The 16,893-nt window shown below is 49.2% G+C and overlaps 1 protein-coding gene across 8 annotated transcripts in view; it reads left to right on the top strand.

The window, feature by feature from the left end:
- The window catches only part of EFCAB6 (EF-hand calcium binding domain 6), a 221,050-nt gene that overhangs the window by 161,836 nt on the left and 42,321 nt on the right, over nucleotides 1–16,893 (top strand). For all 8 annotated transcript variants that reach the window (XM_047742933.1, XM_047742934.1, XM_047742931.1 and 5 more), the window contains 3 exons: nucleotides 372–490; nucleotides 9,211–9,405; nucleotides 13,239–13,394. In XM_047742933.1, the coding sequence (XP_047598889.1) occupies nucleotides 372–490; nucleotides 9,211–9,405; nucleotides 13,239–13,394 (470 nt within the window). The remainder of the gene's footprint in view (nucleotides 1–371; nucleotides 491–9,210; nucleotides 9,406–13,238; nucleotides 13,395–16,893) is intronic.

Here is a 16,893-nt window from a genome sequence, read left to right as displayed (position 1 = left end):
GGGTCTCCCGAGTCTTATCCCCCCTTAGGGCCGGAGGGCTACAGTCTCATTTCTCAGGCACTGCTTGACCCTTCTTTCTAGTAGTTTTGAACCCAAGTCATTGGTCAGGAGAAGAATCCCGACCACACACCTGAGACCACTCATTACCCGGAAACAAGCCCCTTCCAGTATGTGATACTGGTGTGTATTTTGCTGTGTTACCTCCTTCACAGGAATGGCCAGGGTATCTGGAACTTTGATAAAAAAGTAATTAAGCAGGTAGATGGGGAGAGAAATGTCTTAGATTGTTTGAGATATTGACTACTGGCAATCCTCTAGAGTGCCATGAACATGTTTTATATGTTACTAAATGTTGTCTTGTCATGTTCTAGAATTTTATAGAAACTGATAATGAGGGCAATGGCATTCTTCGGCGGCGGGACGTAAAGAACGCGCTCTATGGTTTTGATATTCCCCTAACGCCAAGGGAATTTGAAAAGCTCTGGATGCGGTAAGTGGAATCTGCAGGTTTGGCTCCCCTCTATCCTGCCAGCCCCGGGTTGCTGGGTACAGCAGACTGAGCCCCCACCTGGCATGCCACTTGGGGGTGCGATGCGGGGCCTGGAAAGTTTCCACTGGGTTGTGTCTGTCCTGTGTCCTTGCTCCCTCGACAAAGCAGCCTTGGCCAAGAGGCTGGTCTTCAGGACCATGGAGAATCGGGGTAAAACATTCATCATGGATACCAGACTGGAGAGGTTGGCATTTGCAAGGAACAGAGAGTTCAAGTCCAAACTTGTATCATTTTAAAAAACTAAGTCGCTCTCCAAAGACTCTATTCTAATACAACTAGCGCAGCAGACAGAGTCGCAGTGGTAAGGGGAGAAACCATCTCTCCCCATTGCCTAAAGATGGAAATCAATGTCGCACAACTGTTTTATAGATAAGTAATTTGTTGAGAGAAAATAACCAAACTTTTGGCAACTTGGAGAAGTTTCCCAAGGGTGTCTTAAACTGGACATAATATCTAATATTGGTTACATTTTTCAAAATGAATTTTAGACGTAGCTGTTCCTGAATTAGGCCCCCAGTTGCAATATTCCCCACGTAGATGTCTGAGTTTCAAGGTGCGCTAACAATGCGGTCCATTTCCAAGTTCCGGATCTGTCTTTGAATTACCTCCGTCTTCATGATGTGTTTGCTGCCGCCTGCCTTCCCCCACAACGGCATGCCAGTATCGTACACCCTCTCAGGGCCAGACTCACCAAGCAGTTCATGTAATTTTTTAGCTTTTCATCTGTTCAAAGTGGAAGGCTGAAACGTTGGCTGGGTTTAGAATTAGGTGGGCTGTTTTGTGTCTAATTTAGAAAAGCAACTTGAAGTTCTTACAGAATCCTTATTTTTTTAGATCAGCTCCAACACAGGGCCAATTTAGGCTCCTTATTCATATTCCCTTTCAGTACATGAAATGAGTAGGTCCCACTGAGTAACCAAAAGATTGGGGTACACAGACACATGGATGGACCTCTCACTCTAGGCTTTTTGGATGATGAAAGGTGACTGGTCCCGATAGGGACCCATCAGGGGGACACAAGCAGTAACCCAGATGCTGGGGACAGTGTCACCTGTGACAAATGCCAGAGGAGGGACCATGGTAAGGGGGATGGGAGATAAAAGTGGGAGGACGGCGGGCCCTGGAGGAGAAGGAAGCTGTCACCAGTAGGAGCGAGGTTGGAATGGTTCCGGGGTTCTTTATTCATTTTTTTGACATTATTAAATGTACAAAGTCTGCCCCATGCTGAAAACTGTGTCAGGTCAGAATTTTATCTGCATTTGTTCAGCTGCCTGTACGCCGTGGATGGTGAGGGGTGAAGAGGGAAAACTCTCCCACCAGGCGGGCAGTCATGGCTCTTGCCTCCGTCCTTAGAGCTGTGTGGCCTCTGCAAAGTTACTTAATGTCTCTGAGCCTCACTCTGCTCTGCTCAATTTGTCTGAGCAGTGAGTTGGTCAGGGCAGGCTAGCTGCAGGAACAAATGGGGCCGACATCTCAGGGGCTTGTCCTGATAACGATGTCTCCACCTAGTGTGGGTGTCAGTGTTGGGGGAGGGGGTCTGCCCTCAAATTGTTCAGGGGCCAGGAGTCCCACCATCCCCTGGATCTTCTGTGTCTGCCAGCAGAGAAAGGGAAAGAGCACAGAGGACCATGTGGTCAGCCTTGTAGAGACCAGGCCTAGAAATGGGGCCATTACCTTGCCCACGTTCTGTTGGCCCGAGTTCCTTCACATGGCTGCTCCCACCTGCAAGGGATTCTGGGAGAAACAGTGTGGATGTGTGTCCTGGAGCAAAAAACAAACGATGACAGGGAAACCCATGATGGCATCTGTCACATGTGGAATTACCTCCACGGAAGAAGGGAGAGGGGTATTCAAGACGGGAGAAGCTTCAGGAATGGTCATACCAGGATCTAGGCAGAAACCACTCTACCATCTCTGGCCAAGCAGGGCTGAATACAGTGACTGATACAGATGTCAGAGGGCAGAAGTCTGAAGGGGGAATGTGGGCTTACTCAGAGCCCAGAGGCTGCTGCCCCAGTGGGCTCATACAGTGTGAGAGGAGGGGGGGCTCACCCAGAGATCAGGAAACTGCTTCCCAACCCAGGACTGAAGAGCAAAAGAGAAACAGGGTCTTTCTTAGAAGTCAGGAAGATGCCTCCACCCCTGTGCGGCCTCAGAATCTGCTGGAAGCTCAGCCATGTGCAGAGCAGCAGCTATGGCCACAGCCACAGCGGGACGTGAAAATAACCAGAGTGGCCCTCTTCCCGCCTTCTGACTGGGCACAGCTCCCTGCGAGCCGCTGGGGGAGTCACTCAGAAGATATGCGGAAGGATGAGCGTAGGGTTGAGAGTCACCAGAGGAACGTCTCTGCTAATGGGCAACGGAGGGTGTCACATTCCATGACTGCACAATAACTGGGTGCCCAGGGTGCAGGTGGCTCGGGTGGGCAGGAGAGCAGGCCGTACGTCTGCTGATCCGAATCACGAAGGGCAGGACAATGTAGGGACCCTATCCTAGAGCCAGGTGTTTAATAGGGAAAGACCCACACAGGCCTGTGTCCTAGAAAGATCACTCTGGCCGTAGTGGGGAGGACGACCTACGGGAGGCTGGAGGGGAGGCACAGAGATGAGTTAGGGACTCTGTCACTGGTCCAAATGAGGAATGGTGAGCTTTCCTGGCCATGTGGGAGGGAAGTGACAGGTGCGAGAGAGATTTAGGAAGAGCAAATAGGCCTTTTGCAGCTTGGAAAGGGAGGTTATATGAGATCTGATGCTCCCGCAGAAACTGAGAAGAGAACCGGCAGTGACCTACTGGGCCTTGCCGAGGGCCATGCTCTGAATGAGAGCTGCACCTGGTCCTGTGGCCACCCCGAGCTGTGTGACGGGGGCCAGTGGCTCGCCTTCTCTGGCTTCAGTCATCTCTCAGGAGGGCGATGGGGACCAAATGGTAGAGGCAGACTACCTGGCATACAGAAGCATAAAAACTGGCAGCAAAAAGATCATATAGATAGAAATTCCTTTCTAATTGTGATATGAATGCATACTCATTTTAGAAGTCTCAGAAAATCCAGAAAAGCATAAAGGGAAAGAAAAGACAACAACAAAGCACCCGTAACATTCTCAGCAGACACGATAAATGGTGACCTGGTGGTGAGGCCTTCGCCCCCATTTTCTGTGCATGATGTGATCTCAGCCAGTTGTCCTCACCCCCCTTCACCCTCCTGGCCTGCGCCTCTCAACCACTCCGTGTCAGCTGGTGATGGCAGCTGCCTCGCCCTGCTCCACACCCCACGTCCACCCCTGCCCTGCGGAGCAGGAGGAGCTGAGCTGGCGAGAGGCTGCTGGCCAGCCAGGGGCTGTCACGCACCAGGAGCCTCCTCCAGTCGCCCTAACAGTGGGAGGGGCGTTCTCCCCCTGGGGACACATGGAAGTCGTGGGCAGCTAGGACCCACGTGACACACGCCACCAGCTCAGGGAGTCTGCTTGTCAGAACAGGAAAGCCCCCCAGAATAGAGAGGGGGAAGTGGGTAGACAAATAACATTCTGCCCTTTCGAAAATACAAATTAAAAACTAGAGTAAAATATAGAATGCCGACAAGAAGAAAAGATGGCATCCATTGTCCACTCCACGTTGATTAAGCACCTGTGAAGCGCACTGTTCTAGAGCATCTAGAGTAGTCTAGAGGGTCTGGTCTGTGCTGTGGAAGGAAATTAATAACTTCAGCCCCACATCTCAGTGGCTCAGCAAACGGACGTTCTGTTTCTCACTCACCCAGCGTCCACAGCGTTTACCAGCTCTTCTGGACGATTCTCTTCCAAGTGATGGTTTGGGGAGCCGGCCAGCTTCTAGCTTGTGGCTTCATTGAGCCCTGTGGGGGCGTCTACAGAGCTGTAGGATCGCATGGGCTTGGGTGGGCTTCGGCCCCAAAGGGACACCCTCCCACCCGCTGTCGGGGGCTGCCCTGCAGCCCCCTGATCATCACACAGGCGCTGAACAGATCGAGAAGTGCCCGATCGGTGTGGTGTGAAGTGAGCCGGGACGTAGGCTGGCTTATCAAGGATGAAAGGAACAAAATGTTCCAGCCTGGAGGAGGCTGGTGTGAAAGGGAACCTGCTCGCCAAAGCCAAATCAGGAGCTGGGAGGACTGAGATTTCAGGAGCGGGGTGTTTGATGTGGTTTTGGAGAGATTGCTAAGAATGAATTACAAGATGGAAGTGGATTCATTCATTCCTTCATTCATCCGAGCAATCACAAAGCGGGAATTTCTTGAAACTTTTCTAAGTGGCAGGCCTTGTGCTGGAGGCTGGGGTTCCAGAAACAAGGCAGCCCCACTCGTAGTCTGCTCGCAGCTTGGCGGGGAGGGTAAGCACGGAACACAATGGCGCGGGTGGTGGGAGCTGGACCGGTATTTAGGGAGCGGATCCCCCACCCCCCGACAACCCTGGGAGATGCGAGGCCTGAGCTGAGTCTTGATAAACAGTCCTTAGCCAGAGGTGGAGGACGGGCACCCCAGTGAGCAGAGGCCCAGAGCCCGGAGGAGGGGGGCCTCCGGGATGGGAGAGGAAGGACACTGCCCATCACAGCAGAGCCTGAGACCCAGAGCCTATCCAGCTTGTGGACCACCAGCACCGGGGGCCCACTGAGGGAGGCACTTCTTCAGGGACCTGCTCAGCAGGCAGAGCACCTCCTGTAGCTCCGTTCATCAGACGGAATTCAACTATTTTGGATTTAAAACCGACTTTGCTGGAAATGCTATGAAGACAATGCTTTAGAAACATGACCAGAAGGCTGGTGCAGGGAGGCACGTCTCCCAATTAACAGTATGCAATTAGTGGTCTTGATCAAGTGGAATTGAGGAAAGGTGTTGGGGGTTATGGAGGCCCAATTTTTGCACATTTCTTGATATGGCAGGTAAGTTGTATCATGGTCTTCCAACATGGAAAGACTATGCAAGGTACCTGTGCTGAATGCACCAGCTCGTGGGAGAAGCTGTGACTCCCAGTTCCCGGGAAGCCTGGCCGTCTGTGTGGACTCAGCCACGGCCAGAGCCTTGGGGGTGCCGTGCTGTGGGCCACTGAGACAAGGACAGCCCAGAGCGGGGAGAAGACTTGAAAGCATCCAATGAACCAGGTCTTTAGATTAGGAAAGAGGACACTGAACGGGACACGGTAGCTGGGAGGGAGTTTTGGAAGTACTTGGGGATAACTGGCCAGGTGGGCTCCTAGCTCATCATAGAGAACTTCTCGTGATCCAAGTTGTCAGGCTCTCCGGGCGGGTGGTCTTTGAAGGAGTGCGTTTCCCCTGCCGGCCTGGCTTTATTCAAGGCCAGACCACCCCTCACTGGGGAGCACCATGGAGGGATCATGGCCCTGGATGGCCCCAGAGCCTGGGACACCACCAGGACTTGCTGACTGTGCCCTGGTGGCTGTGGCCAACTCGGGCAAGGGGAGGCTGTACCCTGAAGGACAGGGATGGGAGCCATCAGACCACCCTTGTGGGTGACACCTGAGAAGATCTGTATGTCCCAAGCTGCATAAGGTGACACGTCTGCCTCAGCTGCCTGGCCAGGGTCGACAGACCCTCTAACTCGGGTCAGAGGTGGTAGACGGTGGGATTACCAATGACAGAAGAATCATGCCTGAGCTGGGCATAAAGGACTAAGACTTGGAGCAAAGCAAAGCCATCGATGTGAACGTATTCAAATCGTGTGTTGAACTGAATTGCTGGATGCGCGATAAATGGACAGAGGAATCGGATTATATCATAAATTAGTGGCCATGGCCACGTGCAAATGCAAGCTTTTACGGGTCCTCTGTGTATGGGCACATTTTCGCTAGCACATCTGTTGCCGAGCCATTTTAAAATTCAACCTTGATAGACAAGTTGATTTTTTAAAATGTTACACAAAGGATTATATAATGCAGGTGAGGTTATGTCAGCTGAATTGACTCTCTTATTATCCCCATTCATAACAATATTTTAGTTGCAATTGTGCAATCTGGTCTTCTGTTCCTTTGCAAGGAGAATAGAATGTTTATGATCCTTATTAAAGAAGTAATTAAGAAGTGTCTTTTCATTCAGTTCAAGTGTCATGATTTAGAGTTTGTTGTCAGTAATCTCTTGTGCATGACATGTGCTTCCTTAGGAACACGTGTCCTTTGTACGCAGTGGCTCAGCAGACAAGGACTGATGACCAAGCTTCGCGAGGCCTGTGGCCCGGCGCCGGGAGTTTGTTGTAAGGGTAACACGGCATGGTCGCTGGTGGTTGTCCCTCAAGAAACTTGCCGTCCAGCAGGGACAGAAGGCACGTTCTAAAGATGCGGTCGAGCCTTTGGATGGTGAATGACAGCAGCAAACCCCAGCGGGCACTCGATGGGTGCCGGGCCCTCTTCTACTCCCCACGGCACATTTACCCATCGATCCTCACCGTGGGTGCAGAGGAAGTCCAGACCGAAGTGGAGACACCGCACTTTTGACTTAGGAAGAGAGAGGGGTCATTGGTCAGGGAGTGGTCTCCACAGCAGTCTTTCAGGAACCCTCCTGGAGGAACAGGGAGCCTTGGAGAGCTTTATTCAAGGGGTGTCCTGAGCAGAGTCGTGGGACCACGTCACTCTGCTTGGCCCCAGGCTAGTCAGGCCCGAGGCAGTTCGGGGAGAGAGGTGTGACCCTGGCACCACCCCAGGAGCTCAGAAGTGGCACCCCTTCCCCTTCCCCTTCCCTTCCCGGGGACATGGATGGAAAATAACCTGCCCTTTCTGCAGCTAGGTTCTAACCACCAGCCGCAGGGAAGAGCTGTTTGCTAGAAGACCCCATGGGGCCTGGAGGGTCACTGCCCTGCCCAGACCACAGGACGTGCCTTGGCAGCCAGAGACCCCACGGGCCTCCTTTTGTGGGTGTGTCACTTGGTTCTGTTTTAGAAACCAAGGGTCACCTGGATGGCTCAGTGGGTTAAGCCTCTGCCTTCAGCTCAGGTCATGATCTCAGGGTCCTGGGATTGAGCTCCACATCGGGCTCTCTGCTCAACAGGGAGCCTGCTTCCCTCTCTCTCTCTCTCTCTCTCTGCCTGCTGCTCTGCCTACTTGTGATCTCTCTCTCTCTGTCAAATAAACACATAAAATCTTAAAAAAAAAAAAAAACAAATTCACTGGATACAAGGGAGAATGGCATTTGCGGGGTGGGGGTACAAGTACTAAGGTCGCACTAATGACAGACACCTGGAAAGGCCTCAGGTGGTCCCGTAAATATCGTAAGAGCAGCAGTCAGGGCACTGGCCTGAGACCCGGGTCTAGGAAGGCCTTCAGTGGCTCGCAGAGGAGGGGCCAGAGCCCCAGCCTGGCCGAGGGCCTTGCCAGGGTCTCAGGGCGGGTGAGCATCTGTTAGGCCTGGAGTTCTCCACCCTGTGCTGCCTCGCAGTTGCTGGAGGAGAACCTCCTTTCCTTGTGAGCCAGAGTACCTGATCACAGTGGGTCTGGATGCCAGTAGGGCAGGTGGAAGTCAGATACGAAGCAGACGTGTAGGACACAGAAGTGACAAGTGGAGAAGAAGGGCCCCTCCCCCCCGCAGCTCTGCAGGCACTTCGGGGAACGGCCCACTTGGCCTTGGGGGAGGACAGATGGCATGCCAACTCCCGGGATGCTCTGCGGGTTTTAGCACAAGTGCATGAAGGGTTTGCCTAAACTTCCTACCCCCCAACCCGTGCTCAAATGAAACGGTCACAGAGGTCTCTGTGTGTCGGAGGCGAGCAAGCATGGGATCCTGCAGGTTTTTCCACATGTGGTCAGTTAACGAGCAGAGGGAAGCTCGGCCGCACACATTAAAGCCGCCTGTACTCACGCTCAGACGAGCGTCCGAAGAACCTGCTAGAGAATTATGCCCACGACATTGTTCAGATACAGTCTTGGTCCTTGTAGCTTGGAAATCGTCTGGGAAAAGTCACGTCCGCAAATGCCATTTTTATCAGTCAGATGAGGATCAAGATCTTTCCATAAAAATAAATGCTTTTTTTTTCTTTAAGGGAAATTGGCAATTTGCCTTAAAATTTTTTATTGAAGTAATTCTATTCTATTTGAATATGCTGGGAGATTAAAAAACCTTCCATTATGCCTTTTTTAATGAATTATAATTCAGAAGCATCTCAATAATAGAAAATGACATAAAAGGTACATAGCATAGTTCTTGTTTTCCTTACTGGGCTCGCTCGCTGGTTGTATATAATTGGCATCTCTTTAAAGAGGAAATGGGGGATTTGAATCAAATGGCATTCATTTATTTAAGTTTTAAGATTGAATATGCTTTTTGAAAGACTTTCTTCTAAACTTTAGCATAGTTGCCTTACATGTAGGTGCTCAATAAAAAAAAAAATTTAAAAAACTGTTGAATGAATGGCAGGTTTGATTTTAATTTTCTGTGGTCACAACCATTTTTCTAACAGAGGGACAAGTGAATGAGTTTGGTTGCTCTCTCCTGGGGTGGCCAAGGTCACCTCTCAGGAGGTGTGACCTTTCTGTGGATGAGAGCAGTGGGTTTCCAACTTCGACAAGCCTGTGCCTCCTTGCCTGGGGATCTTGTCAAATGCAGAGTCAGATCAGGTCTGGGTCCTGCATCCTGGGTCCTGAATCTGCATTTCCAGCTCGCACACCATGATGGCTACTGATGACGGTCTTGTCTGTTTGTTTTCAAAGCTATGACACCGAGGGAAGAGGGCACATTACTTACCAAGAATTTTTACAGAAATTGGGGATTAACTACTCAGCAGACATGCATCAGCCCTACGTAGAGGACTACTTCAACTTCATGGGTCATTTCACGAAGCCCCAGCAGATTCAAGAGGAGGTCAAGCAGCTGGAGCAGAGCATGGACAGGGCCGTGCTGGTCAGGTAAGCGCATGAGTATCGTGGCCCCGCGATCGGGGGCCGCCTGTTCGACATGCCCTTGTAGCAAAAGTGGTTTTAAAGTAGTACCTCCCAGTGCCCACAAAGTTGTCATGAAATTCTAATACTCCTTTGCTGCTGTAGATTCTAGAAATGAGCAGCAGGTCACAGAGTATAAAGGAGCTAAAAGGCTATGAGCCAACCCTGCCTTATCGGGTGACAGTCTCACACCCTTCTTATTCTGTAGGTCGCCCTGGAGAATATTTTAGGTGTTTACTAAACTATACCCCTGGGCTCTGCCCCTTGCCCAACTAGAAGGCAAGTTCACGCAGTGCAGAACCGTTCCTGACACCCCATAGACACCCCGCAAACCTCTGTTGAATGAATGAATGAATGAATGAACGAACATATTCTTTAACTCAGTACTTGGGGGACTATAACCCAAGGAAATAATGTAGTCGAAGCAAACAGTTGAGCGGTTTGGAAGACACGATTTGCGCTATGTCTTCAACAACAGCTAAAAGGGACACCTGCGATCCCAGTGGGTACGCTGGCTTATACAATGGGGCCCCAAGGAATATGAAAAAGTATGTGCCTATTAGCATCACAAAGACTATGGAAATGTGATCAAGGGCTAATGGGAAATGACATTTTAACCAGTATGTGTGTCGTGATTGGAATTACGTCAAAAGTGTATGCCAGTCCTCCGCAGGGACCAGAAGATGCTGTCAAAAGGTGATGGGTCGGATTCAGATGGGGAGCCTTACTAGTTTAAAACTAGTTACTAATGTCCTACGTAAGAAATATATGACACAGGAGAAAATGTTGCCGCTTTCAGTAGAGCCCTAAAGCAGTGGACGGATGTTCTTGATCTGTCCTAGGTCCTGATGGTCACCCGTCAGCACTCACCGCGGCTGGGACTCCATCCTCACTCCACAGCTCTGCTTTAGCCCTGTGATGCTCTCCTCTGTCTTTCTGTCTCCCATCTGTCACTTCAGCTGTCTGTCCTCACCACCTCAGACGGCACCTGAATGAGCCAATGAGTTGTTGCTAAAGAATCCGCAAAGGAAATAAAAACTCACAAGGGCACAGGAGGAAAGGTAATAGTTAAGATGGGTTTAAGAGAAAGGCAGTTCAAAGACACCTCTGAAGTATGTCAAAGTGACTGAGTTAGAAAGCCTGGAGGAAGAGAATTGAGTTTGTGAGGATTAAAGTAAAAATATGTGCAAGATTGGTATAAATCAAATACGCCATAAAACTAATGAAAAAGTGGAATTTATCTTTACCAGACAGGGCTGGCCTCATTACCCACTCGTGTCTTCCCTCCTGCCACTGGTGAGTAATGAGGCTCCGAGAGAAATCTCACATCTCGGTACGCTCTCGGAACATTCTCTCCCCTCCCGTGTGTCTGTTTATTGTGCGAACTGCGAGCCATCAGACCGTGCATCTCAGATCACCAGGCTCGGTTAGCTGACTCACACTCACCCTGTCCTCCTTGCCACAATCACACTTTCTTTACCAAAGAAGACAAGCCTGATTTCACAAAAATGTCTGACCAACTTCCGCTTTCCCAAAGACATCGGATTATTACATTGGCAAATTACTGGGGTCTTCTGCCTCCTCTGATGAGAAAGACAAGATTCAGGTTCATGTCAGGTGACCAAAATTTATATTTTCCTCTTAAATCTAAGAGAATTTATTTGTCTGGAGTGCTCTAAATACATTTTGGAAATGAAGAAAAATCCTTTTTAAAACTCATATTTATTTTTCCATGCTCTCTTCCTTTTTGCCCAAGTCTGAGTTGAAGATCTGGGATCAGAGCTGCATTGGTGAACTAGCCGCACAGCCCCTAGCCTGTTCTGAGAGGCGGATGGAGGGTTGGGGGGGGGGGCAGTATACAAGCAAAATCAGTGAAGCCCGGCCCAGCAAGGCCATGTCGGGCAGGGCTCTGTGGCCGTCCCACTGCCCATGACAGTGCCCTCTTCGGACCTCTGATTCTCTGTCCAGATGAGGAACCAGACACAACTGAGAGCAGCAGCAGATTGTCCCTGAGTGTGGGCTTCCATCGCTTCCGTTCGGCATGAAGCGGTCGATGCTCCAAACCCTCATTTACTCTGTGTGCGTTGACTCTGCAAGGGAAATAATTACTGCGTAGAAACCCATCCAAGAAATGCTGAATGCCTCAATTTCCTAAAAATATGGATCTCAAAAAATGTTTTGATTTTTTTATACCTTCATTTGCTTTCATCTTGGAGGATTAAGTGGAATATAATAGTGGTGATGACGAGTAGTCATTTTGTAGTATGGGACTGAGTTCAGCACACACCTGTAAAGGGATCCAAAATGTTGCCGCTGTTGGTATACATTTGCAGAACAGTTAATGCAATTCATTTGTATCAGTCACTCAAACACTCAGTGGGCCACCTCCACGCTGGAGGCCAGTGAGGACAGGGGGTGGATAGCCCACGTGGCTTCCAAGGCAGCCCCACTCCCCCTCTTTACCTACGTGCTCCCACTCAACTTTCTCTCTTCTCGACTGTTCTGTCCTTCTGGATTCTTTTTTCTAGGCATGCTCAAGGAACTGTTTTTTTTGCAAATACATCTCTGAGGTTGTAGACAATTACCAGCAAAGATTTGGTGTTTGGAATTTATACCACATTCTCTTCCCTGAATAAGAACCCCACAGCCAAGCCCTAGTCTGAGCCCCCCAGACAAGCATGTTGCTCGGGTCAGTAGGAAGGAAGTCTCTCTTTTTAGAGATCTGGGTGAGCCCAAGGTCATGGAGTTGATAATCAATCCACCAAGGTCAGGTGCAAAATGGTACATCCCTAAAGATTTCCATACTTTTTTAGTCCTTTAACAAAATATATATATATTTTTTGGGGTCAGGGAAGAATTTTCCTTAAAAAATGGGTTTATAGAAACTTAAACATGTTCTGCAAGGAAAACAGCCTCCAGCAGAAGCTACAGCTGGACCCTGTCTGTCTGAGAGGCAGGTCATGTCATGCCCTGACTGCACGGAGACTCCGGGCACTCTCCGTTCCATGTCTGTAAAGTGTGGTGATAGTTACCCACCTCCCTTGCTGGGTCATTGAGAAGCATCAGCGGGAGAGAACGTACACAAAGACAGCACAGCTCCTGGCTTGCCCATTGATGCCCACAAATGGAGGCTGTGTTAACAACACAGTATCTGATAAAAAGCCAGCGGTCCCAGGGTACCCCTTCTCCCCGGCTAACACTGAGAGCCTGTCCGCCTTCCTTGCTCCCTGAGCTCCTACACCCGTGTCTTAGGGCCTTGGAGCTGGCTGTCCCGGGGCCCAGGAGAGCTATTTGGGGTTAACACCGGTCTCTACTCAAGTGCCACCTTCCCACTGGGGCCCACCTGCACCGCCCCGTGGGAATGGCAGCCCCATTCCCACTGTGGGTCTTCTCAGCCCCGCTCTGCATCCCAGTACGCAGAGCAGTAGCCAGCACGCAGTGGGTGCTCCGCGGGTTTTCATGGGACAATCAAGATGCAGTTCACAAGTCTGTAATATCACTCTAGGTTTTAATTCTTTATTCTATTTTTAAAGTACCCATTCTAGTAAAAAAAAAAAAATGCTGTAATTTCTCTAACACAGTGTTGCTAATGATAATAATAATAACATGATGATGATACAGACCTAGTCTTGTTTCCAGAATACCTTTTAATGTAAGCATTACACCAACGCTGCAAAACGTCTTCCAAATCAGTTCTTCGATGAGCCGCAGACCACCATCAGAACAGTCATGGAGCTCTTGCTTTAAAGACAGGATTTGTTTTCCTGGCTTTAGGGTGTCTAACATGCCTTCTCTTTCAGGGAAAAGCTTAAGGACCATTACCAAGATATCAGCAAAGCCCTCACCAAACTAGACAAATCCAGAAACGGCTACATGTCCATGGGCAGGATGCACAAGGTGCTGCAGGAGTGTGGCTGCTCTCTCACGGAAGAGGAACTGACCGACCTTCTAAACAGGTTCTCCTCCGCCGGCTTCACGGCGCTTCTCACATGGTCCCGGGACTGGAACGCCAGTTGGCGCATTGCTTTCGCTTCCTCCTGTCTGTGCTTTCAAGCAGTGTGGTAACCTCCAGGCCTCCCGGCGGCCAGGCTCCATGGAGTCAACCCAAAGCACAAGGGGGGCGCACGTCCATCCTCCCCATGGCGATCAGCAGAGTAACCCTTGCCCGCCCCCGCGCTAACATTAGCTTTGCTTCCCCCACCTTCTCCATGCCCTTTGGTGGGAGTCAGATGGTTCCGCATTTCCCCGTCCCCACGGCCCACAAAGCTGACGCTTTCACAGGTAGCACATGGCACTTAATTCGTGGTTCTAAGTGACAAGCTTCTATGCTGCTTCCTGGTTTGTAACTTTCAGGCAGAGTCTGTTGACTCCGGACCAGGAAGATGTGGCTCTAACTTTCCTTCTCCCGTCACGGAGCACTGACCGCCTCACCCGCTCAGCCTCCACCTCTCCGTGCAAACCCACAGGCTTTTCTCCCAGGGTCCCTGTGTGGCTGCCTCACAGTTTCGGGAGATCCATGTTCGGGGTTTATGACATCGTGACCTGTTTCATGGATCACTTTTCCCTTCCTACGTAGCATTTTGGGTTCCCCAGAATTAATAATGATTTTTGTCTGTTTGCACAGTTTTCTGTGTTTTTCCTAACACTGATGAAACCCCCCACCACACCACCAGTGGTAAAATCTTTTTCCAGAGTGTTCAGACGCCCCTCTGTCAGCCTGAGTGGCCTTTCTCATGCTCTTTAATTCTGAGAAACTTTCTAGATTCCTCCTGTAGAAGGAATGCAATCCTGCCAACACCTTGACCTTGGCCAGATGAAGCTGACCGCTGGTGCTCAGAACTGTAAGGGAAGAAATGTGTGGTGTTTTAAGCCACACACTACTCTGTGGCATTTTGTTACGAAGCCATAGTAAAGTCAAGAGAGAAGTTTCCACTTAAACCCTCTTTTTGTTAAGAACCCACCCTATCAGCACTAGGACACCCACTTTATTCCGAAAAGCTGATTCCAGAGCCCCCATCTTATGCTGGGGGGAGGGGGACAGCTTCCCAAACGTTTGGAATTCGGGAGGGACATGGGGTCTAAATGCTTCCCACACAGACTCTTAGAGAAGTCCTTCTATTTTTCTTTCCTTTATTTGATGATATAATTATTTTATTTTTTCTTTTCTTTTTTTTCATCATGATAAGCCAATTCTTTAATCCCATCCCCTATTCACCCAAATCCACACCCCTCTGCCCTCTGGGAACCAGCAGTGTGTGTGTTCTCTATAGGTAAGAGTCTGCTTCTTCTCTCTCTCTCTCTCTTTTCCTTTGCTCATTTGTTTTGTTTTTTAAATTCCACATATGAATGAAATCTTATGGTATTTGTCTTTCTCTGATGGACATTTTCACTCAGCATAATACCCTCTAGCTCCATCTGTGTTGCTGCAAATGGCAAGATTTCATTCTTCTTCATGGCTGAGTAATATTCAAATATAGAGGGACTCCTGGGTGGCTCATTCGGTTAAGCCACTGCCTTCGGCTCAGGTCATGATCCCGGGGTCCTGGGATCGAGCCCCGCATCAGGCTCCTTGCTGCGCGGGGAGTCTGCTTCTCTCTCCGCCTCTGCCTCTGCCCCTCCCCCTGCTTTTGTGTGCGCTTTCTCTCTCTCTCTCACAAATAAATAAATAAAATCTTTAAAAAAAAATAAAGATACACAAATACCCACCACATCTTCCTTATCCATTTGTCTACCAGCAGGCACTTGGCCTGCTTTCATAGTCTGGTTATTATAGATCATGCTGCTACAAACATAAGAGTGCATGTATCCCCTTGAGTTAATGATTTTTATGCTTTAAATAAATACCCAGTAGTTGCTGGAACTTAGGGTGGTTCTGTTTTTAACTTTTTGAGGATCCTCCATACCGTTTCCTGCAGTGGCTGCCCCAGTTTGCCTTCCCACCTGCAGTGCATGAGGGTGTCTTTCTCTCCATATCCTTGCGGACACCTGGGGTTTCCTGTGGGGTTCATCCTAGCCACTCTGACAGGTGGAGGGTGACACCTCATTGTGGTTTGGGTTTGCATGTCCCTGCCTTGTGATGTCTAATGGGGGGGCATTCAGTCCTTCTCTTTTTCACCCCAATTTCATTCCTACTTCTAGGTATAAATGGGCCCCCATGACTTTCTCAACCACACACAGTCCATACACAGCCTCCTCCTGTTTCTCGCACTATCCTTGACATGTTCCTTCTAGCTTCTGGCTCCAAAGGCGTTTCATCCAGGAAAGCACACCTTGGCGGTAATTCTCTGTGTTTGCCCAGATCCCTCCAGATTTAGGGTGATGTTTTGCCCTGTGATGTCAGCTTTCTGATGGGACAAGAAAAGCTATTGGTTTTCAGGTTGTTCAGCTTTTTCTTTATTGTCAGGGCAGAGTGACACTTCTGACTTCTGTGACTATCAGCACCCTGTCCTCCTCCTGCCTCTGTCCCTCTGCTGCTTGCTTGTCCCATCTTCGGCCAGGCACAGTTTTACTCTGGGGAGAAGATAGTTACATGTAACCTTCTGTCCTGGACCCATACCCAGGTCTTTTGTGCTTGATTCATAGGTTGATTCTGAAGCTCAAAAACCATCAACCAGCATTTCACAATTATGCCTACGTAAATACTGTTCAGTGCCCAGGTCATGAATGAAAAGTAGTTTTCTTCCCTGTGGCACTATCCCTGAACTTGTGTCTGCCTTGGTGTCCATGTATCTTTTCTAAGTCATATGGGGAAAGGTGGTTCTTTGTGTAAACTGTTTCCAAAAATATAAAGAGCTTTTTTCTAGGAATACCGGGCTCAGGTAAAATTCAACATTGTCAACCTTTAGCTTTCCCCAGCCTTCCATCCACTTCCTATTCTGATGGGTTTCCCCAGGTGCCCTCTGTCCTACAGCCTGCCCCTCCCCAACCATTGTCCTATCCCAGGTCTGTCCCTATTGTTCCCTGACAGGGTTGGATCCCCTGTTTCCCACACCACATGCCTTTTTGTTGCTAATTTACATTCTTACTTTGCTGGAGTACTTCCTGAAGTAACTTTCTAAGAAAAGGTGGGCAGGAAATACATTTTCAGAGTTCTTTGTCTGAAAAAATTGCTTAATCTCCTTTAGACAGATTGCTAGCTGTCTGAGCATAGAATCCTAGGGAGAAAATCATTTTTCCTTAAAATGTTGAAGCCATTGCCCCATCGTGTTTGACCTGAGAGAAGTTCAGTGCCTCTGTGTGTGTGTGTGTGTGTGTGTGTGTGTGTGTGTGTGTAATGAAAAGAAGGATCATTTCCTCCAAAATATGCCTATACGTTCTCTTCTTCCTTAAACAGGACCTCCTTTCACTAAATGTATTTCCAACTGAACGAGAATTCATATGCATTCAATGAATAAATCATAGAAAAACAGCACCAGATAAATAATTAACTAAATGATTATAAGAGAGTCTTGTTAA

This window comes from Lutra lutra, chromosome 8 (assembly GCF_902655055.1).
Source record: "Lutra lutra chromosome 8, mLutLut1.2, whole genome shotgun sequence".
Taxonomy (NCBI): Eukaryota; Metazoa; Chordata; class Mammalia; order Carnivora; family Mustelidae; genus Lutra; species Lutra lutra.
Note: the sequence above shows the minus strand (reverse complement) of the source record. Positions and strands in the feature narration are given on the sequence as shown.